This window comes from Theropithecus gelada, chromosome 14, assembly GCF_003255815.1.
Source record: "Theropithecus gelada isolate Dixy chromosome 14, Tgel_1.0, whole genome shotgun sequence".
Lineage (NCBI taxonomy): Eukaryota > Metazoa > Chordata > Mammalia > Primates > Cercopithecidae > Theropithecus > Theropithecus gelada.
This window is the reverse complement of record NC_037682.1, coordinates 87,041,139-87,064,630: the sequence shown is the minus strand read 5'-3', so window position 1 is coordinate 87,064,630 and position 23,492 is coordinate 87,041,139. Positions and strand designations below refer to the sequence as shown.

At 40.3% G+C, this 23,492-nt stretch overlaps 1 protein-coding gene across 1 annotated transcript in view; it reads right to left on the bottom strand.

Annotated features, from left to right (window-relative positions):
* Positions 1-4,153: 4,153 nt before the first annotated feature.
* ENDOD1 (endonuclease domain containing 1) overlaps positions 4,154-23,492 on the bottom strand; it is a 47,577-nt gene continuing 28,238 nt past the window's right edge. Inside the window, exon 2 of the mRNA XM_025356895.1 lies at positions 4,154-8,395. Within this exon, the coding sequence (XP_025212680.1) occupies positions 7,193-8,395 (1,203 nt within the window). The 3' untranslated portion in view covers positions 4,154-7,192. The remainder of the gene's footprint in view (positions 8,396-23,492) is intronic.

The window sequence follows — 23,492 nt, the reverse complement described above, 5'->3', positions numbered from 1 at the left end:
CTTGGAACCAACCCAAATGTCCATCAATGACAGACTGGATTAAGAAAATGTGGCACCACGGAATACTATGCAGTCATAAAAAAGGATGAGTTCATGTCCTTTGCAGGGACATGGATGAAGCTGGAAACCATCATTCTCAGCAAACTATCACAAGGACAAAAAACCAAACACCACATGTTCTCACTCATAGGTGGGAATTGAACAATGAGAACACTTGGATATAGGGCAGGGAACATCACACCCTGGGGCCTGTTGGGGGAGTGGGGGGCTGGGGGAGGGATAGCATTGGGAGAAATACCTAAAGTAAATGACGCGTTGATGGGTGCAGCAAACCAACCTGACATATGTATACCTATGTATCAAACCTGCACGTTGTGCACATGTACCCAAGAACTTAAAGCATAATAATAAAAAAGAAGAAAGAAAGCCAGGCCATGAGCAGAAGCTTGTTTGACTGGAACAGGATGGAAAATGAGGCATTAGGTAAGTTATTGTTTAATGGCACTGAGCTAAAATAACCTTATAAATTTATTTTACAGGGTTAGGGAGGTAGCCTTTGGATTTCAAAATATGTAAAGTTCAGATTGTCAAGCCTTCCTCTCTCCTGGATAGTACTCAAAAGGGCAGTCTCAGTGATTTTCCTTCCTCTGCCATACTATAGCTGTTCAACTCCTTTTCTGCTGGAAATATTCCTTCTGTGTATCTTATGCACTCAATTGGATAATGAAGTAGTGGTATGGGTGGTACCAATGATGACATTCCCAGTGACTTGCATCAGCTCAGGAGCACAAGCTGTGTACCTACCTTCCCAATGCTGCTTTCAGTGATGTCACATTGGCAGCTTGACATCAGCCATGATGGAAATATTGACACTACAGAAACTGGCAAACATTACAAATCAGGATGCTCTCCCCGCAAACACAGAAAGCTGGTGGTTCAACATTTACCAGCACACCACTGGTTATGAGTGCAATAGGCCCAACACCCTTGTTGTTTCTTTCAGGTGTACATTTCTACTTTGATCCATTATGGACTGATCTAATATTAGGCATTTAGAGAGAAATTCTGTGGCCTTATTTCTAAGATCTTACAGGGTCCTTCACTTTGTCTCCGGCCCTTACAATAAAGGGCTCACTTGGGGTAAGGCTCCAGTTCCACAGGATGCTGGTCTAAGACAGGCACCTCCTGACTCTCAGTATGGTGTTCCCACCACACCTCTTACCAATCAAAACAATGACTTGCGTGTAGAACTGTTCCCAGCTAGTAGGAAGGATTTCATAAAATCATTTACCCTAAGTTGCTAGCATTGACGCAATGTTAACTTCTTTCAGATTATTTGTGTTTTCCTAGCCTACAGGAAGAGTGATAAGTGGTGAAACTTCTGGCAACACTTCAGGCTACTGAGGGAGTTAAATAGAAGCCAGGAACATTACCAATATTTCTTACTCTTAGGCTGGCCACCACCTAAAGGCAACCCTGCTAATTAATTCTCTAAGCCTGGGGAGAAGAAATGCTGATGATGATAATAATAAAAATAATGATGTTTTCAGGACCAATCAGTCGCTGTCCTTCCTGATAATGTCACAGGGAATTTCTCTGACTTTTGGTAACTCTCAGATATAGGAGAGATAAGTTGATAGAACTCAATCAGAATCTCTGTGACCCAAATATATGAAAGTACTTGTTGAAAAGCAAGGATTTGTTGCCTGACATTTGAGAAGACCCTAGAGATGGTCCCTCTCTTCTTGTTTTGCAAATATACCAATGATGACATCCAGAAAATGTACAGTAACTCAGAGGAGGGAAACGCAGGGCTCCTGTTTTCCGGGTGCACTCTCCCCTTTACACAAGTCTGCCTCTTCCTCACTTCTGAGACTTCTATCTCCCTGCAAGTTTCCTTCTAAATGCAGTAAACACAACACATCTGGATATGCCAACTCAGCACGTATGCTGGAGAAACACACACTTGGTACAGCCTAAATAAACTAAAGCCCAGAAGCTGCTGTCTGATGTTCTCAGGGACAGATGTCAGTGGCAGGCCTGGGCTGGCCTTCAGTGTGCAGGCTGCCAGGGGCGGTCTAGGCAGCTTCTGCCAGTTCTCAGAGATTCACCAGGACTGTTCACTGTCTCACACTTGTTTCTTTTCAGGTTTTACAAGACTCATACGGTGTCTTTCGTTTCAGTGCCTATTACTCATTTCAATGATTCAGCCGACCCAGACAGGAGGAAAGCAAATGGACATGAGGTGTGTGGAGGAATCTACTGAAAATGGGATTAACTGGGTGTTAAGAAAGTAGGACTTAAAGTTGGATGAGGCAGCATTCTGAGGATCTTAAGTTCCCAAGGCATAATGTTCAACATTTATTGTCAAACTCAATTTCTGACTAAGCCATTTATGCTTTCTGAATAACCACTTTAATTTTTATTCACATCGACTCACCTTTTAAAAAATGGAAGTATGCACCAATTTTTAAAGAAATAGGACCAACCTTGGAAACTTATAATTATGAATCTTTATATTTTTATGATAGTTGATAGTTTACAAAGCTGATTTCACTTGATCTTTACAAAAGCCCTATGGGGTGATATTTTTATTACCCACATTTTACAGATAAGGAATTAAATCTCACAAAGGTTTGAAGACTTCCCCAAAAGCGTCATAGAGCAACTAAAACTAGTTAACCCCAAGGCCCTGTACCAGAATGATCACCTGCCTTTCCCCCACCAACCCACACTCACTAGGCACAGCGTCCAAGAGGCTCTGCCTCTTTCTCAATACCATCTTTGGGTTGCCTCATCCTACCTGCAGTGCTTACCTTCAAAGCAGATGCTGACAATGCGTTTGGATTTTGGAGGCTTGATTATGAAATAAAATTGAATAAATAGTGCTGGACACATGCTGAGTTTCAGTTTTCTGACCCTCCTCTTTTGAGACTCCAGGTCCAACCCTCACCTGTACCTTCAGATTCATAGACACCACTGATGAGGTTCTGGCTTGTTTCATTTTCATTCATGACTTTGACTCCCAGACCATACTTTGATCCTGGTTCTTACAGCATTGTTCTAGAGACATCCTGACCTCTAAGGCACCATCAAACCAATTTTGTCCAAGTAGTGTAAATATCATTGCCCACCACAGATCTGGCAACAACAATTTAACATTTGCTGAGCACTTACCATGTGCCAAGCATGGTAAGTGATGAATGCTTTATGTTCATTAACTCATTTAATGCTCATAGCAACCCTCTGAGGTAGGTACTCATAATTGTATAGATGAGAAAGCCGAGGTGAGTAACTTGCCGAAGATCACACAATAAGTGGGGAAGCCAGGATTTGTGCCTACATCATTTTGACTCTGCAGTGTGGGCTCTTAGCCACAAGGAAGTACTGACCTCCGGAAGTCATCTTACATCCACCTCCTCACCGTGGATAATTGAGGATGACAAGTGGTTATGAGCACTTTCTTTGTTGAAATTTAAGCTTAAAAATTGACTTGGAGGGTAGTGTTGTTAGACATCAATCCATGACCTGGGGGAAAATACCTACAGAGAGAGACAATGGGAAGACTGAGAACCCATTAATGAAAGGCAAGCAGTCCACACTACATTGCTGGTAGTGTAACATTTGAAAAAACACATATTTTGTGGTGAGCTTGGGCAAGATGCTGCCCACCCTGGGAAGGCAGCCAAGAATTACTGCCACCTCCACCCCAGAGGATCACCCTACTAAAGGCCACAGAGAGGACCAGCCCCCATCAGAGACTGCTTGTAATTTCTCTCACTGTGGGAGTTTCCAAATGAATAAACAAGCAAATAAAAGTGGTTCTATAATTTTCTCTGCGATTCAGATTCAGTGAAGCAGTAAGTCTTTGGTGCTTAATTATGAAAGATACCAAAAACACTTATTGTCGCAAATACTTTGCAGAGCAATAACATTGAAAAATAGTTCTAAGGCCTGTTTCACTGATCTAGACTTCTCTCTGTTTTCTCATGTATGATACAAACATTTAAAGAAATGAACAAAAGTCAGATATGACTGGAAGCTGCTTGAATTAATGTGGATCAAGAAGAAAATGGCAAAAATTCACAGTCCCCAAGCCTCATTTCAACCATTAGGATTCTCCCCTTTTAGATATTTTACAGAACTGCTAAAGAGTTGTCAATAATTACTTTATTGAGCATCTGCAAGGTGCACAGCATTGTACATAGCTTGAAAATGTCAAATTGAGTTTTGTCACACCCTCTGTAAAGGCTTCCCTAATTTCCATGGTTTTGTGGTTTCTCTTCCTCTGTTCCAAGGAACATGCTATTAGTACCTTTACTGCAGCACTTACTTGTTACAAGTACAACTGTATTATGTGTTCTCTCCACTACGCTTTGAAATCCTCAAAGATGGAATCCATGCATTGTTGATCTCTGCAACCTTGATGTCCAAATACGTGTTTGACAGATGAACAAATGACTGAATAAATGCAGGGTGCTGCACTTTGGTTCCTTCTCCCAACTCCCTAGTCTGCATTTACATGGAAATGGTTGATGCTGAGTGAGAAGCCAACATTCAAAAGGCACAATGAAAAAGAGAAGTGTCCAAAGGCATAGCTGATCCACAGACTAGAAAATCAGCTCCATAATGAGGAAGAGGCTGATCCCAAGGCCTCAGAACATAACAGAGCCACAGCAAGATCTTTAAGCCAGAGCTGGGGTTCATCAACCCCAGCCCCTACCTGAAAGCCCAGCGTAGCTCATTAGGAACAGGGCAGCAGTCCAGCCACCTGCTGTGGCTTCAGGTCCAATGCAGATGGTTCCAGAGACCCATGGGCACAGCCACACTAGTAGCTCAGGGCAGTGGGTCTCAGCCACCTAATCTTACTGATACTTTTTGCTTTATTGTCCCTTTTTAGATTTCAAAACAGGTCATGCAAGAATAAACAGACACTAAACAATTTGATGTGAAAAAGAAGACATTCCCAAATGGTTCTCAAGAAGCCGTTTGGATGCTGTGCTCCTTACATGGTGCTAAGGGGCTCAAGCTGCCACGGATGCCCTTTTCGGGCCTTTCAGTATGCAAATATGTGCTAGGAGGGAATTAAGTTTCCCTGGGATGCAGTAAGCATAATGTTGTACGTGGACGGCTAATTGTTTTCATCACACAAGCCAAATCCAACTGATTAGTCAGGGCCTGGAGTCTGTTTGATGGATGAGGAAATCTTGCCATGGTCCAGGGAGGCAGCTGAATAAAAGCACGAACTTCCCATGTCTGACACCCCAGGTGTGATGGGACATGTGCAAACAATGTTGGCTCCTAATCTGCTCTCAGTTAGCCATGAAACTAAGGGGCCTCAGGTTCCTTATCAAATAATAGTTTGGCTGGACTGTCCCTCTGGTCACTTCTAAAATTCCTTTTCTTTATCCAGCAGGATTCTTGACCAATCAGTATCAAGTCAAACCCTCACCCTTTACCTTCATACTGCTGAAATAAAGGGACATCCAAACTTTATGCTCCCTAAGACAAGTGTTGGTAAAATACTGCTTTAAGTTTCTTAGATAAGGCTGGTGCATATCTCCCTAGCATGGACTCATGTGGTGCCCATGCTCCCTAACCTTGCACCACAAATCGATCAGGATGGCAGCTTGCTGGCTGCTGTTCTACTCTGGGTGTGACTCTGCTATTTTTCTGCAAAATGTAACTCTTGCTAAGCTCATGTTTCTCATTCATCGACCCCATGCAAATGGCTGACATGTTCTCTCCTTGTTGGGACCCCGAACTTTTGCATATAACTTTCTGATTGATCCTGGGCTGTAGCTCTAAGATCAGTATTTCATACTTGGCTGTTTCCTACCTCTCAGCAATTCTTTAAAACATTCAGAAAAATCCAGATGATTCCACCCCGATTGTGGGAAGCAAAGTTTGGTCCCTCTTGTTACATTTTTTAGTGCAAGATTTAAAATGACAAGTGCTTGATCAAAAAAATTTTGAGAATGAGCTCTCACATTTCACTTGTATTAATGGGGGAGTTATGTTTGTAGCCTCAAACACACTATAAAAATAATTTCCTAAGATATAATTATTCTTAAATATTTTATATATTTTTTTCAGAGATGGCCAGAATAATTTTTATCTTTATTTTGTGGCTCTTTTCTATATAGTTGTACCAAAACAACCATTTAGGGACATAAGTCAGAGTATTTTTACTGTACTAGGTACTTACTTACTCAATGCATTAGAAAAATCTAGTATGTTGCAGAATATGAATTTTCATGTTAGCTTAACATATGGATCTTTCAGTTCAACCTTGTCAGGCAGGGAGACACGTCAAGTTAATCCAAGCTGGGCAAAAGATGTCCTTGGATCTGCAGCACCTACTAAGAGCAGGGCTGTCCACCTTCTCTTCTTTTCACCTGAGAGGACTGTATTATACTATTCAAGGTGCAAAAAAAAAAAAAAAAAAAAAAAAAACCCTTTGCCCTTCAATTCAAACTCTGTTACGCCACATTTGGCATAAAATGCTTACCATTACCTAAAAATGATTTTTTAAAAAGTGCTTATAATCACCTAAAAGAAAAATGTAGCAAAATTCAACTTTGGAGAAAATGAAAACTGTACATATCCTTGAGAGCCAAGAAAAGCTAAGAGATACAGAAAATTCTACATCCCCACAAGGTCATTTCAACAGAGAGGCATTATCTGCATTCCACCAAGGTCAGTTAAATTGGGGAGAAAGATAAGCAAATGCTGAGAAATTGGCTGCAGAATTTTTTTTTTATCTGTTTTGCCTTAAATCACAAAAAGCAATGGGAAGAACAAGCTCCCTTTGTCCTTTTCTCAGACACCTTTGGTTTAAAGTTGTTCTTTTTCTAATTCTTCCCTCTCCTGTAATTTTTAATCATCAGAAATAAATACCAGTGCGTTTCAGGTGGTCATCTATGTCAGAGTGCATAACTGAAGTTATTAGTGGCTTGGGAGTTTGCACACATAACTGGAGGTAAACAGCAGATTACTACACCTAATCTCACCCTGAGCATTTCTCCTCTGTCAAGTCTAAATTCTGCCATCTTCTTTTGCAAAAACAAGCAGACATCCCCACCAAAGGCCAAAATATAATGATAACTGACAGTGAACAGAAACCCATTGTAAAGACAAAATATTCCAGCTTTCAAATTCACTGTGACTGGATACTATTAGTTTTTTGAGTTTATAACTCCCCAGAATTGTCAAAAGTAACCTTGTAGCCAATCCGCTTGCAGACACTAAAAACAACCTGAAATAGGCCACCCAGGGTACCAAAAGCAGTGTCAAAGAGCAGTGAGACAGTGCCACCAAGGCCCAGTGCAATGTCCTTGCATACAATTGGAATAGCGCCCATGGTATACACAGGGAAAGTGGCCACATCCACAAGGACACGGACAGGGATGCTCAGAACTCGGCAAACGGCCTTCAGCAGACAACAAAGGATCCGGAGAATAGCCCTGATGACTTTGGCCACAACCTTCAGCACCTTCCAGGGAATGCTCACCAACTCTTCCCCAATGGCCACGAAGTATGAGATGGTGGCTGACCCCAGGCGGTAAAGACAACTTTCTATGCCATTAATCACCTGCTTGGTAACACACCACAGGAGATAGACAATGTTCTTCAGGATTGCTACCACAAGGTAATAAATTAATTGAAAAAGCTTGATGAATGGGGTAGCAATGAAGCCCATGAGTTTTCCCAAAAAGCTACTACTTCCCTCAGATGCCTCTGGAGGCAACGGAGCAGACCTCTTGCTCCTGGTACTAGAGGGGGGACTAGAAGTCTTTTGAGATTGCACCATTCGTTCTTCATCCTGGACTTGGTTAACCACTTCCAGGATTTTTTTCATTTTCTCTGTGTCTTGCTCAGTCTCACCACAGTTGTTCTGAAACAGCTGAGGGTTAAATGGAAGCAGTTTCTGAAGATCTTTTACCATCACATCTTCTATGATGTCACTGTCCCTGGTGTGCTTGACAAAGCCCATGGCCCAGCCACCTCCAGGGACAGCACAACAGGCCGCCAGCCAAACAAACTCAGGGACTGCCACTTTGTCTTTAACTCTGTAGTCTGAGGGCACTGTGCCTGTGAGGATATATAGGTCTTCCCCACTGCCACACTGTGGGGTCAAAGCCCGGTCCATTAGGCTGTGGAGATTCACATACCACCGTTCCTGGAAGGACTGAGTCATTGGGGCTGAATTTGTGAGAGTAAATGTGGCCACCTGGAGATCACTGCTAAGGGAGAACGGGTATAGCTGTCCTCTTTGGTAATCAGAATCAAGGTAATCTGTATTCAAGGCTTGCTTGCTTCCCAGGCTGTTCACAGAGGTGATGGCCTCTGCCTCATTAATCGCCTCCTCAAGGTTGCTGTTGGGGTCATCAATCTGAAAGAAGAAAACAAGTGGTGAGATGTATCCCTGCTTACAGCACAGAGGCAGCACTAGAATCATCCTGCCCAGACTCTGGAGAAGTCCCCACTGGTCTATTACTTCAAATGCTTGAGTTTGGAAGGACATGGTTCTCTGGCACATGCACACTTCATTCTAATATACCAAAATCCTGGTGTTTCAAAGCATCTTTCAGATAGGCTGTTTCCTAGTCTATTACCTGTGTTTACCCCACCCTGCTCTGCAGTAACACCCCTTCACTCACACACACACCCACCATCATAATATTCTTTTTAAAATCTGTTGTAGTCTGGGGCCAGGTGCGGTGGCTCATGCTTGTAATCCTAGCACTTCAGGAGGCTGAAGCGGGTGGATCACCTGAGGTCAGGAGTTTGGGACAAGCCTGGCCAACATGGTGAAACCCCATCTCTACTAAAAATACAAAAATTAGCTGGATGTGGTGATGGGTGCCTGTAATCCCAGCTACTTGGGAGGCTGAGGCAGGAGAATCACTTGAACCAGGGAGGCAGAGGTTGCAGTGAGCCGAGATTGCACTATTTTAACTCCAGCCTGGGCAACAGAGCAAGACTCTATCTCAAAACAAACAAACAAAAAATACTGTAGTTTCATGAACTTCATAATTCTCTTTTGGAATACTTTTCCATGAACTTCAAAGTAATGATAAAAAAAAAAAACAAGGGGGCAGTAGATCTCAACAGGCCAATAAAGTTAGAACTGCAACTCAGTTCATCAGCCACCAATGTTGGTTGCAATTGAATGCACATGTTCCTAATGAATGTTTATACATTTTCGGATTTATGAAAAATAATCAACTCTAATCAGTGCATTTAAATTACATGGGGGAAATGTACAGTCTGGTGTTGGTTACTGGATATTTATCAGGTAAAACTAAAATTCAAATTAGACCAGTTGCTGTTTGAACTTAATCTCCCCAATATTTGCTATGATTAACAATTCATTTTCTGTCTTGGTCAATCTAGACATGTGCTATATATCAATTGCAATCAATATATACATCCTGTCTTGGTTCTGCTTTCTTTTACAAAAAATTCAATATTATTTATGATTATTTTCATCTTATCTGAAAGGACAAAAGGAAAGTGCTTAGGATTAATTTAGGATTATGTCATTATCCCCCAAACTAACTTGTAAATTCTTGACATCAGGAACCATGCATATTCCCCCAGAACCCAGCCCAAGGCCTGACGCATAATAGAATCTCAAGGCATTCTTGTTAATCTTTATGCCCTGAGGTAGCAGTATTTATAATAGCAGCAAGTGGAACCATCCCACATTTTCAAAAACAGGGAAAGGTTTCCTAAATAACATTATGTTATATCCATCAAAGAAAAAACTCATTAAAAACCATTATGGCCAGGCATGGTGGTTCAAGCCTGTAACCCCAGCACTTTGAGAGGCCTAGGCAGGTGGATCACCTAAACTCGGGCATTTGAGACCAACCTGGGCAACATGGCGAAACCCCACTTCTATAAAAAAAAAAAATTCAAAAAATTAGCTGGGCATGGTGGTACACACCTGTGGTCCCAGCTACTCAGGAGGCTGAGGTGGCAGAATCGCTTGAGCCTGGGAAGTAGAGGATGCAGTGAGCAGAGACTGCACAACTGCACTCCAAGCTGAGTAAGGGAGTGACACCCCCATCTCAAAAACAATCATTAAAAAGCACTTACAATTATAAAGTGGTTCGTAATGATGAGAAAATATATGCTATAACGTTGAAAAGAAAGGGCAGGATATAAAATTAAATAATCACTTTTTAAAAGCCTTCAAGTATGTAAGGAAACATTTTGAAAATAAACATATGACATGTCAACATGGTTGTTTGATTCCTGGGGATGCAAGTCATATTTTTTCCTCTATTTTCTTGTTTCTCTCCTCGTACCTCCCTACCCACATCAACCCAAAATATGTGTTACTTCCAAAAGGAAATAAAAAAATACAAACCTAATTAAAATGAGTAAATTATTGGTAACTGATTCTCTAAAATTGGTGCTACTCACTAAACATAAAATAAACCCCAAGGGGAGTCAAAGCCATAGGAATTGTGCTGTACCTCTAGTCTGAGGGCAGTCCAACTGTGCATCTCTCTGGCTCTGCAATGGCAAATGAAGACACTCTCTTGCAGGTATGCGTAGGGGTATTGAGGGCAATGGATAAACAACTTGGTATATTTGCTGAAACCTAATGGAGTAATCTATCGGCTGACCCTACTCATTCAACTCCATGCCTTCCACCATTCTTAGAAGGAGCAATGATCCTGGGTGCTCTTCACTGCTACCACATCCCTTGTAGGATAGAGATAAGAAGCTCATTCACTTGGTTAAGCTGCTGTCTCTGCTCTCTTATATCTGAAAGATACATCCCAAGGAAACATCAGCCTCATTTTTTAATCATAAGACCAGGATATAGCAGAGCCAAGATCTACGAAGACTTGGGTGTAAGGTCGGGGTTGATGCACATTTCTCCATGGTTACTGGGGCATTTTGTATGCATTTAACCTGGTGCAATGCCTTCATTCCTTCTAGGGAAACTAAAGATTGTTTTTGAATTGATAACCCTGTGGCAGAGCATTGCGGGAGCACGCTGGAGTGTCTTTAGCCCAAGAGCCACCCAAGGGTGAAACGTGCCTACAGGGGTTGATGAAGGCCTAAAAAATGAACAGAGAAGAGGGACTTGGATGAGGAAGGGGAGGAGGCAAAAGAAAGAGGCAGAAGGAGAACAGGAGAGGATAAAAAAGGGAAGCAAATAAGAGAGAAGTAAATGAGAGAGAATGTGCCCGCATGTGTAAGAGACAAAGTGTCCCGTTGCTAAGCAAAAACCAGGACTTACAATGGACTTATAAAAGACTGTGGGGGTTGATTCACTCCCCAACTGCTATGCATGGTCTTCCAGTGCTGCGATCAGAGGAGACTAAGCTGGGTGTTTCAGCATCCTCTTAGATCACTTGAGTTCACGGGGCTTCAGATTTCAGCCACAGCTTTGCACCTGACAACCAGGTAAGGCCTTTTCTGCCCAACTCCACAGGGAAATTTCCCATACACTTACATGGGAAATAAGCCAGGATGGAACCAAGGTGGCTGGGAAGGCCATGGCCCAATTCTATACTGGGTCCTGTGCACCCTACTGCCCTAGGCCTTCCAAGGCAAAGTAACTAAAACATATGCTCCAGAAATACAGGCAGCTTTGGGCACATTTTCCCTCCCCTTCCCCTGCTTTCTTCAGAACTTCATATTCATGTTTACTATATTCTTATGAACTCCAAACCTGGTTCTATGGTTTGATGACAAGATAGAACATAGTGTTTAAAATTGAGACAGAATATCTGGCTACTACTGTACCTATATAGTGATGGGGAGATGGATTGGAGACTAATATTTTTTGAACTACCAATTTAATGCTTTCAATATAGCATTATATGGAAGCATTTTTACTTTATTTTACAGATAGGGAAACCAAGACACAGAATGATGAAGAAAATTTTCCAGTATTCCAATAATTAGTAGCAGGAATGGAGCTTTTTCCATTTCAATGATTTTTTTCTAGCGTTTCTATTGTTTTATTTCAAATTCTTTTTTTTTTTTTTTTTTCCCTTGGGAGATCCTTTTTTATCTTTTAATAGTTTAGACATTGATTTTTAAAGTTCCTTTAAGATTTCTCTATTTGGTTTTTCAGTTTATTTTGTTGCTTCTACTGGTTGACTTCAAGGAGTGTGTATAGCTAAGTACTTCGCAATTTCTGCTGATGATGAGTTTATCTCATGAGAGGTCCATGGTATTTTGTCAAAAAAAAAACCAAAACAACCAAAGCCCAATAGGATTGCTTTCGAAGTTGCCCCTGCCAGGCCCCTACAGAATTCTATGAATTGGGGCCAGCTTCTGAGTTATTTTCTCAGTTCAGGGTTTTCACATGGAGAAAGCAGAGCAAATATGGAACCACCACGCCCAGTCAGAAAAATGATACATTTTATCTAATATTCTATGTGTTTGCGGTGTGAGGAAAGGAATTCCACATCTGTTCAGTTGACCAGATGTTTTCTCCATTGTCTCAGGTTTAAAACATTTCTCCTAAAGCAAGCCTTGTTTCCTTTTATAACTCATTATAGATTTATCATCCCAACATGTATCTGCTTTGCTTAAATTTCTTTTTTTTTTTTTTCTTTTTTTTGTATTTATACCACCTCCTGAATCAATGTTTGGTATGAGTAGGACAGTATTTTTCAACACTTTTACTGATGGTAACAAGAACTACATAGGCTGAAGCCTCTCTCTAACAATAGGCTACAGGGACTCTCAGCCTTTCCTAAATCACATTGGCCACTTTGTAAACAATCTGATTCTGTTTCCTTACTAATTCCTTTGTATTAACTATTACCCACGGCTCTTTTGTCTGTTCATGCAAGTATTTCTATCTCCCTGAAATTCATTTCCATCAATTTTATCTTTTGCAACTTGGAATTGTCAAAAAACCTGGACATTACATTATGAAGTCACTTTAACATATCATTTATAAATATATATTAAATCCTAGGACCTTTTATTTTTATTTTTATTTTTATTTGAGATGGAGTCTTGCTCTGTCACTCAGGCTGGAGTGCAGTGGCCTGATACTGACTCACTGCAACCTCCACCTCCCAGGTTCAAGCAATTCTCCTTCCTCAGCCTCCGGAGTAGCTGGGATTACAGGCATGTGCCACCACACCTAGCTAATTTTTGTATTTTTAGTAGAGATGGGGTTTCACCATGTTGGCCAGGCTGGTCTCGAACTCCTGACCTCAAGTGGTCTGCCCGCCTCGGCCTCCCAAAGTGCTGGGATTACAGGCGTGAGCCACAGCGCCCTGCCCCTAGGACCATTTAATACCATGCTAACTGATTTCCACTGAGGGAACTGCCCATGAGCCCACTATGCTATCTCCTTGTTTAAGACCAGCTTTTTAACCAATGACAAACTTTCTTCTGATCCAAAGATGACTCATGTTTTAATAGCTTTTGTTGAAGAATCATCTGAAAAATCTAAATAAAATCAGTATACTAGCCCCCATCACTACCATGCTCACTTAACTCTACAAAACAACTAAGTATGTCTTGGTAGGCTCTCATTTTCTGAAGGGATGCCAAAGTGTGTGTGTGTGTGTGTGTGCGCGTGCGCGCGCGCACGTACACACGCACGCATGTGTGTGTAACTTAAATGCCCACTTCATCTATAGGAAACTGTATTAAAAATAGTAATAGGCCAGGCATTGTGGCTTGCGCCTATAAACCCAGCACTTTGGGAGGCTGAGTGGTTGGAACTTGGTCACTTTAGGTCAAGAGTTCAAGACCAGCTTGGCCAACATGGTGAAATCCTGTTTCTACTAAAAATACAAAAAAAAAAAAAAGCACAAAGCAAACAAACAAAAAAAACCCAGGCATGGTGGCATATGCCTGTAGTCCCAGTTACTTGGGAGGCTGAGGCATGAGAATGGCTTGAACTCAGGGAGGTGGAGGTTGCAGTAGCTGAGATCACGCCATTGTACTCCAGCCTGGATGACAGAGCAAGACTCAAAAAATGAAAAAAAAAAAAGAAAAAAAAAAGAAAAAGAACAATAGTAATACTATTTGATTAAAATAATCTTAGTGTATTCTTTGATACATTGTCACTTAAAGGGTAGCTGTATTTTTCCATGCTCTCTACAGACATGGTTTAATGATCTGGTTATTGCAATTATAGTAAATTACTGACAACACTGCTCCCTAAAGACAAAAATAAACCTATGATGTAAGAGGTTATTTCAGATGGCAATTTCTGAATTATACCTGCCCATTTGCACACACCACTGATCTTCCTCTTTAGTATCCCACTGGAATCTCTAGATATAGGGGAACACACAAAGCTCTGTCTTTTCCACCTCCCAGCTGTCCTAATCCCCCTGGACTGTCAATGTAATTTGATACAGTTCCTGTATTTAATGGAAAAATTTCTTTCTAATCTCAACATGTTAAGTAGGTTTTAGAAAAATGAGCTGTCTTCGCTCTACTAGCCTCCTGCCCCATAAATAATCTTATAATAAATTCCTTTTGAAATCTAGTATCAAGAAAAAAATGTATCTCAAAGAATTGGTCTGTTTCCTTGTATCAGACAGTAAAACCTATTTAAATCCATAGGTGGTTGGTTGGTTGGTTTGTTTCAGAATTAAATGAGGTGAAACTGAATTTTTATGATAATATGCATGTAAGGAAAACAATGAAAAATTGAAGAGTTTTGGAGGGGAAACATTCACCCATTCAACAATATTTGTTAAGCCTATATTACCGATGACTGGCACTGCAGGAGGAAGCATTGAAACTGAAAATAACAACAACCACCATCATGTATTAAGCACTGTATGCCAAACATTCTTCTATGAGCTCCACATGTATTATTAATACATCAGAAAGGGGCTGAGCTAACTATCCTCTCATTTAAACTTGCAACAACTATGTATTATTACTACCACATACAAGACAGGTGAGGAAACTGAGGCACATTGAGATTCAGTCACTGAAGAAGAAAATGAAGAGGGAGCACAGCAAGATGACAGAATAGAAGGCTCCACTGATCATTCCCCCATAAGGACACCAATTTAACAACTATCTACACAAAAAATTACCTTCATAAGAACCAAAAATCAGGTAAGCACTCACAGTACCTGGTCTTAACTTCATATCACTAAAAGAGGCACTAAAGACATAGGAAAAACAATCTTGAATCACCACCACCCCTCCAGCATCCCACAGCAGCACTGGCATGGTGCAGAGAGCAATTCTAGGAACTAGGGAGAGGGGAGTACAGCAACTGTGAGGCACTGAACTCAGCACTGCCCTAGTTACATAGCAGGAAGCAAAACTGGACCAAACTCAGCCGATGCCTGCCCACGGAGGGACAGCATTAAACCAGCCCTAGCCAGAGAAAAGCTGCCAATCCCCGTGGCTGGCACTTGACTTTCCACAAGCCTCGCCACTGTGGGCTAAAGTGCTGTGGGCCTTAAATAAACTTGAAAGGCAGTCTAGGCCACAGGGACTGCAACTCCTAGGTGAGTCCTAGTGCTGAACTGGGCCCAGAACCAGTGATCTAGGGGGCATGTGATCCACTGAGACACCAGTCAAGGCGACTAAGGGAGTGCTGGCATCACCCTTCCCCTAACCCCAGGTTGCACAGTTTACAGCTCCAAAAGAGACCTCTTCCTTTTGCTTGAGAAGTGGAGACAGAAGAGTGGAAAGAGCTTTGTCTTGCATTTTGGATACCAGCTCAGCCGTAGCAGGATAGAGCACTGGTCCGAGTTGTGAGGCCACCTTTCTAGGCCCTAGCCCCCGGATGACATTTCTGGACACAGTGGGCCAGAAGAAAACCTGTTGTCTTGAAGTGAAGGACCTAGTCCTGGCAGGATTCATCACCTGCTAACTGAAGAGCTTTGGGGCCCTTAATAATCAGCAGCAATACCTAGGTAAGCATGTCACGGGCCTTAGATGAGACTCTGAGACTTGCTGGCTGAGATTCAGCGCAATACCAGCTGTGATGGCCACAGGGAGAGACTTCTTCTGCCCAAGAAAAGTGGAGGAAAAAGTAAAGAGGACTCTATCATGCACCTTGGGTATCAGCTCAGCCACAGAGAGCATCAAGTGGGCTCTTGGATGGCATTTCTGGACCTGCCCTGGGTCAGAGGGAAGCCCACTGCCCTCAAAGGTTAAGTCCCAGGCCAAGCAACATTTGCTACAAGCTGACTTAAGAGACTGTGAGGGAACACTGGCAGTGGTATTCTGGCAGTACTCCCCGAAAGACTGTGGTGGCAGTGTCAGAGCCTACAGGGTAAGGCTCCTCTGCCTTTGGAAAGCGGAGGGAAGAGTGAGAAGGACTGCATTTTTGTGGCTGGAATGCCAGCTCAGCTGCAGTAGACTAGAATACCAGGTAGACTTCTAAGGTTTTTGACTCTAGTCCCTGGCTCCCAGATGGCACCTCTGGACATGCCCAGGGCCTGGGGGAACTCACTGCCCTGAATGAAATGACACAGGCCTGGCTGGATTTGCCACCTGCTAATTGTGGAGCCCAATGTCCTTGAGCAAACATAGGCAGTAGCCAGGGAGTGGTTACAGCAGGCTGTGGGTGAACCAAGTACTGTGCTGGCTTCAGGTCTGGCCCAGCACAGTCTTAGTGGTGGCAGCCACAGGGGTGCTTGTGTCACTCCATCCCCAAATCCAACTGGCTCAGACCAGAGAGACTCTGTCTGTTTGAGAGAAAATAAGAGAGGAGAACAAAAGACTCTGCCTGGTAACCTAGAGAATTCTTTCTGATCTTATACCAAGACCATCAAAGTGGTACCACTATGAGTCTGCAAAAACCACAGTGTTACTGGGCTTGGGATGCCGCCTAAAGCAGATACTGCGTAGATCACAACACCCAAGTCCTTTCATATCTCTAGAAAGCCTTCCAAGAAGGATGGGTACAAGCAAGCCCAGTCTGAGAACACTACAATAAATACCTAACTCTTCAATGCCCAGACACAGGCAAACATCTACAAGTATCAAGACCATCCAGGAAAACATCACCTCATCAAATAAACTAAATAAAGAACCAGGGACCAATCCTGGAGAAACAGAGATATGTGACTTTTCAGACAAAATTCAAAATAGATGTGTTGAGGAAACTCAAAGAAATTCATGATAACACAGGGAAGGGATTCAGAGTTCTATCAGATAAATTTAAAAATGAGATTGAAATAATTAAAAAGAATCAAGCAGGAATTCTGGAGCTGAAAAATGCAACTGACATACTGAAGAATGCATCAGAGCTTTTTAATAGCATAACTGATCAAACAGAAGAAATAATTAGTGAACTTAAAGACAGGCTATTTGAAAATACATAGTCACAAGAGACAAAAGAAAAAGAATAAAAAACAATGAAGCACACCTACAAGATCTAGAAAATAGCCTCAATGGTGCAAATCTAAGAATTCCTGGCCTTAAAGAGGACGTAGAGCAAGAGATAGAAGTAGAGCGTTTATTCAAAGGGATAATAACAGAGAACTTCCCAAACCTAGAGAAAGATATCAATATCCAAGTACAAGAAGGTTATGGAACACTAAGCAGATTTAACCGAAAGAAGACCAAGAGATTTAATCCAAACTTCCAAAGGTCATTGATAAAGAAAGAATCCTAAAAGCAGCAAGAGAAAAGAAATATAAAATACAATGGAGCTCCAATATGCCTGTTAACAGACTTTTCATCAGTGGAAACCTTATAGGCCAGGGAAGAGTGGCATTCCATATTTAGAGTGCTGAAGGAAAGAAACTATTACCCTAGAGTAGTACATCAGTAAAATTACCTTCATACATGAAGAAGAAATAACGACTTTCCCAGACAAACAAAAGCTGAGAGATTTTATCAACACCAGGCCAGTTCTGCAAGAAATGCCAGAAGGAGTACTTCAATCAGAAAGAAAAGGATGTTAATGAGCAATAAGTAATCATGTGAAGGTGCAAAACTCACTGGTAATAGTAACTGCACAGAATATTATAACATTGGAACTGTGGTGTGTAAACTACTCTTATCTTAAGTAGAAAAACTAAATGATGAACCAATCAAAAATTGTAACTACAACTTCCTAGGACACAGACAGTACAATAACATATAAACAGAAACAACAAAAAGTGAAAAAGTGGGGGAATCGAGTTAAGGTGTAGAGTATTTATTAGTTTGCTTTTTGCTTGTTTATCTGTTTGCTTATGCAACAACATTCCAGGACACAGACAGTAAAATAAGATATAAATAGAAACAACAAAAAGTGAAAAAGTAGGGGAATGAACTTAAGGTGTAGGGTTTTTATTAGTTTTCTTTTTGCATGTTTATCTGTTCGCTTATGCAAACAGCATTAAATTTTTATCAGCTTAAAATAATGATAGTATTTGCAAGTCTCATGGTAACCTCAAACCAAAAAATATACAACAGATACACAAAAAATAAAAAGCAAGAAACTAAAACATATCCCCAGAGAAAATCACTTTCACTACAAGGAAGACAGGAAGAAAGGAAAGAAGAAAGAGATGACCACAAGACAACCAGAAAACAACAAAATGGCAGGGGTAAGTCCTTACTTATCAATAATAACATTGAATGTAAATGGACTAAATTATCCAATCAAAAGACACAAATGGGCAGAATGGATGAAAAAACAAAACCCATTGATCAGTTACCTACTAGAAACATGCTTCACCCATAAAGACACACATAGACTGTGTCTTTTCCATGCTAACAAAGCATGGAAAAAAATATTCCACGTAAATGGAAATCGAAAGAGAGCAGGAGTCACTATACTTATACCAGACAACATAGATTTCAGGACAAATATTATAAGAAGAGACAAAGAAGGTTATTATATACGATAAAGGGGTCAATTCAGTGAGAGGATATAAAAATTTTAAATATATAGGCAACCAACATTGGAGCACCCAGATATACAGCGCAATTTTTTTTTTTTTTTTGAGACAGGGTCTCGCTCTGTTGCCCAGGCTGAAGTACAGCGGTGCAATCTCAGCTTACTGCAACCTCAGCCTCTCGGGTTCAAGTGATTCTCCTGCCTCAGCCTCCCAAGCAGCTGGGATTACAGGCACGTGCCACCACACTTGGCTAATTTTTGTACTTTTGGTAGAGACAGGTTTTTGCCATGTCAGCCAGGCTGGTCTGGAACTCCTGACCTGAAGTGATCTGCCTGCCTCGGCCTCCCAAAGTGCTGGGATTACAGGCATGAGCCACTGCGTCCAGCCTATAATGCAAATACTATTAGAGCTAAAGAGAGAGATGCACCTCAATACGACGATAGCTAAAGACTTCTACACACCACTTTCAGCATTGGACAGATTTTCTAGAGAGAAAATCAAAGACAAGGAAACATCAGACTTAATCTGCATTATAAATGGATCTAATAGGTATTTAATCCTATTATTTTCCTCAGCATATGAATCATTCTTAATGATACACCATATGTTAGGTCACAAAACATAGCTGAAAACATTTTAAAAACTGAAATAATAGCAAGCATCTTCTCTGAAGACAATGAAACAGAAATCAATAACAAGAGGAATTTTGGAAACTATACAAATACATGGAAATTAAACAGTATGCTCCTGAATGACCAGTGGGTCAATGACAAAATTAAGAAGGAAGTTGAAAAATTTCTTGAAACAAATAATAATGGAAACACAACATAACAAAACCTATGGGATACAGCAAAAGCAGTACTAAGAGGGAAGTTTATAGGTATAAGCACCTACAACAGAAAAATAGAAAAATGTCAAATAAACAGCCTAATGTTGCATCTTAAAGAATTAGACAGGCAAGAGCAAGCCAAGCCCAAAATTAGCAGAAGAAAAGAAATAATAAAGATCAGAGCAGAAATAAATGAAATTGAAATATAGAAAACAATACAAAAGATCAATGAAACAAAAAGTTAATATTTTTAAAAGTTAAACAAAACTGACAAACCTTTAGCCAGAGCAACTAAGAGAAAAAGAGAGAAGACCCAAATAAAGAAAATCAGAGATGGAAAAGGAGACATTGCAACTGATACTACAGAAATTTAAAGTATCTACTATAAGTGGCTACTATGAGCAACTGTATGCCAATAAATTGGAAAATGTGGAAGAAATGGACAAATTCCTAGGCACATACAACCAACCAAAATGGAACAAGGAAGAAATCCAAAACCTGAACAAACTAATAACAAGTAATGAGATCGAAGCTGTAATAAAAAGTCTCCCAGTAAAGAAAATCCTGAGACCTAATGACTTCACTGCTGAATTCTACCAGGCATTTAAAGAAGAACTAATACCAATCCTACTCAAACTATTCCAAAAAACAGAGAAGAAGGGAATACTTCCAAACTCATTCTATGAGGTCAGTATTACTCTGATACCAAAACCAGACAAAGACACATCAAAAAGAAAACCAGGGACCAATATCTCTGATGAATATTGATGCAAAAATCCTCAACAAAATATTAGCAAGCCAAATTCAATAATACATTAAAAAGATCATTCATCATGACCAACTGGGATTTATTCCTGAGATGCAAGAATGGTTCAACATACATAAATCAATCAATGTGACACATCATATCGACAGAATGAAGGACAAAAACCTTATTATCATCTCCACTGATGATGCAAAAGCATTTGATAAAATTCAACATCCCTTCATGATGAAACCCCTCAAAAAAGTGGGGATAGAAGGAACATACCTCAACATAATTAAACGCATATATAAGAGACCCACAGCTAGGATCATATTGAATGGGGAAAAACTGAAAGTCTTTCCTGTAAGATATGAAACATGGCAAGGATGCCCACTTTCACCATCATTATGCAAGACAGCTAGGAAGTCCTAGCTAGAGCAATCAGAGAAGAGAAAGAAAGAAAGGGCATTCGAATTGGAAAAGAAGTCAAATTACCCTTGTTTGCAGATGATATAATCTTATATTAAAAACCTAAAGACTGCACAAAAAACCTAGTAGAACTGATAAACAAATTCAGGTAAGTTGCAGGACCCAAAATCGACTACAAAAAGTTAGTCGCATTTCTATATGCCAACAGTGAATAATCAGAAAAAGGAATAGAAAAGTAATTCCATTTAAAATAGCCACAAATCAAAGTAAATACCTAGGATTTAACTGAACCAAATAAGTAAAAGATCTGTATAATGAAAAATATAAAACACTAATGAAAGAAATCAAATAGGACACACAGAAAAAAGGAAAAATATTCCACATTCATAGAAGAATCAGTATTGTTCAAATGTCTATACTACCCAAAGCAATCTACAGATTCAGTGCAATCCCTATCAAAATACCAATGACATTCTTCACAGAAACAGAAGAAACAATCCTAAAATCTATATGTAGCCACAAAAGACCCAGAATAGCCAAAGCTATCCTAAGTAAAATGAACAAAACTGGAGGAATCATATTACCTGACTTCAAATTATACTACAGAGCTATAGTAACCTAAACGGCATGTTACTGGTATAAAAACAGACACATAGACCAATGGAACAGAATAAATAACCCAGAAACAAATCCACACACCTACAGTGAACTCATTTTTGACTAAGGTGCCAAGAACACACACTAGGGAAAATACAGTCTCTTCAATAAATGGGGCTGGGAAAACTGAATATTCATACGCAAAAGAATAAAAGCAGATCCCTATCTCTCACCATATACAAAAGTCAAATCAAAATGAATGAAAGACTTAAATCTAAGACCTCAAACTATGAAACTACAAGAAAACATTGGGGAAACTCTCTAGGACACTGCTCCGGGCAGAAATTTCTTGAGTAATACCCCATAAGTACAGACATCCATAACAAAAATGGACAAATGGATCACAGCAAGTTTAAAAAGCTTCTACACAGGAAAGCAAACAATAAAGTGAAGAGACAACCCACAGAATGGGATAAAATATTTGCAAACTACCCATATGACAAGGGATTAATAACCAGCATACATAACAAGTTCAAACAACTCCAAAGGAAAAAAAATGTAATAACCCAATTTAAAAAATGGGCAATCAGCCTGGGCAACATAGTGGAACTTATCTCTATAAAAAATTAGCTAGGCATGGTTGTGTGCACCTGTAGTCCCAGCTACTCAGAAAGCTGAGGTAAGAAAATCACTTGAGCCCAGGAGGTAGAGCCACAGTGAGCCAAGATTGTGCCTGCACAGCAGAGTGAGAGCCTGTCTTAAAATCAATCAATCAGTTAATCGATCAATCAATCAAACATAATAAAAAATGAGCAAAAGATTTGAAGAGACATTTCTCAAAAGAAGACAGACAAATAGCAAACAGGCATATGAGAAGGTGCCCAACATCATCGACCATCAGAGAAATGCAAATCAAAACTACAATGAGATATCATCTCACCCTGGTTAAACTGGCTTATATCCAAAAGACAGGCAATAACAAATGCTGGTAATGATGCAGAGAAAAAGTAATACTCTTACACTGTTGGTGGGAAAGTAAATTAGTACAACTACTATGGAGAACAGTTTGGAGGTCCCTCAAAAAACTAAAAATAAAGTGACAATATGATGCAGCAATTCCACTTCTGAGTATATACCCCAAAGAAAGAAAATCAGTATATCAAAGCGATATCTGCACTTCCATATTTGTTACAGCACTGTTCACAATAGCTAAGATTTTGAAGCAACCTAAGTGCCCATCAACAGATGAATAAAGAAAATGTGGTACATACATATACACAATGAAGAACTATTCAGCCATAAAAAAGAATGAGTTCCTGTCATTTGCAACAACATAGATGGAACTGGTGGTCATTACGTTAAGCGAAATAAGCCAGGCACAGAAATACAGACATTGCATGTTCTCACTTATTTGTGGGATCTAAAAATCAAAACAATTGAACTTACGGAGTTAGAGAGCAGAAGGATGGTTGCCAGAGACTGGGAAAGATAGTGGGGAGTGTGGGGGAGGTGGAGACGGTTAATGGGTACAAAAAAATAGAAAGAAAGAATAACCAATAAGACCTAGTATCTGATAGCACAATAAGGTGACTATAGTCCATAACACTTTAATTATATATTTTAAAATAACTATAAGAGTATAACTGGATTGTTGGTAACACAAAGGATAAATGCTTTAGGGTATGGAAACCCCATTTTCCATGATGTGATTATTCTACATTGCGTGCCTGTATCAAAATATCTCATTACCCCATAAATATATATACCTACTACGTACCATTGCATGCCTATATCAAAATATCTTGTATACCCAATAAATATATACACCTACTATGTAACCACAAAATATTTAAATTTAAAAAAAAACAAGCTTCAGTAACTCGCCCAGGGTCACACAGTTAGCATGTGATGGGACCACGTGCCAACTTAGGAAGTCCAGCCCCATAGCTAGTGTTCTTAATCACTGTTTCATATGCCTCAAAATGGGCGTTCGCATCAATAAAGTCACCATCTATTTATGGAAACAAGGCAGATACATACAAATTTAAACAGAAAATCAAAAGAAAAACAA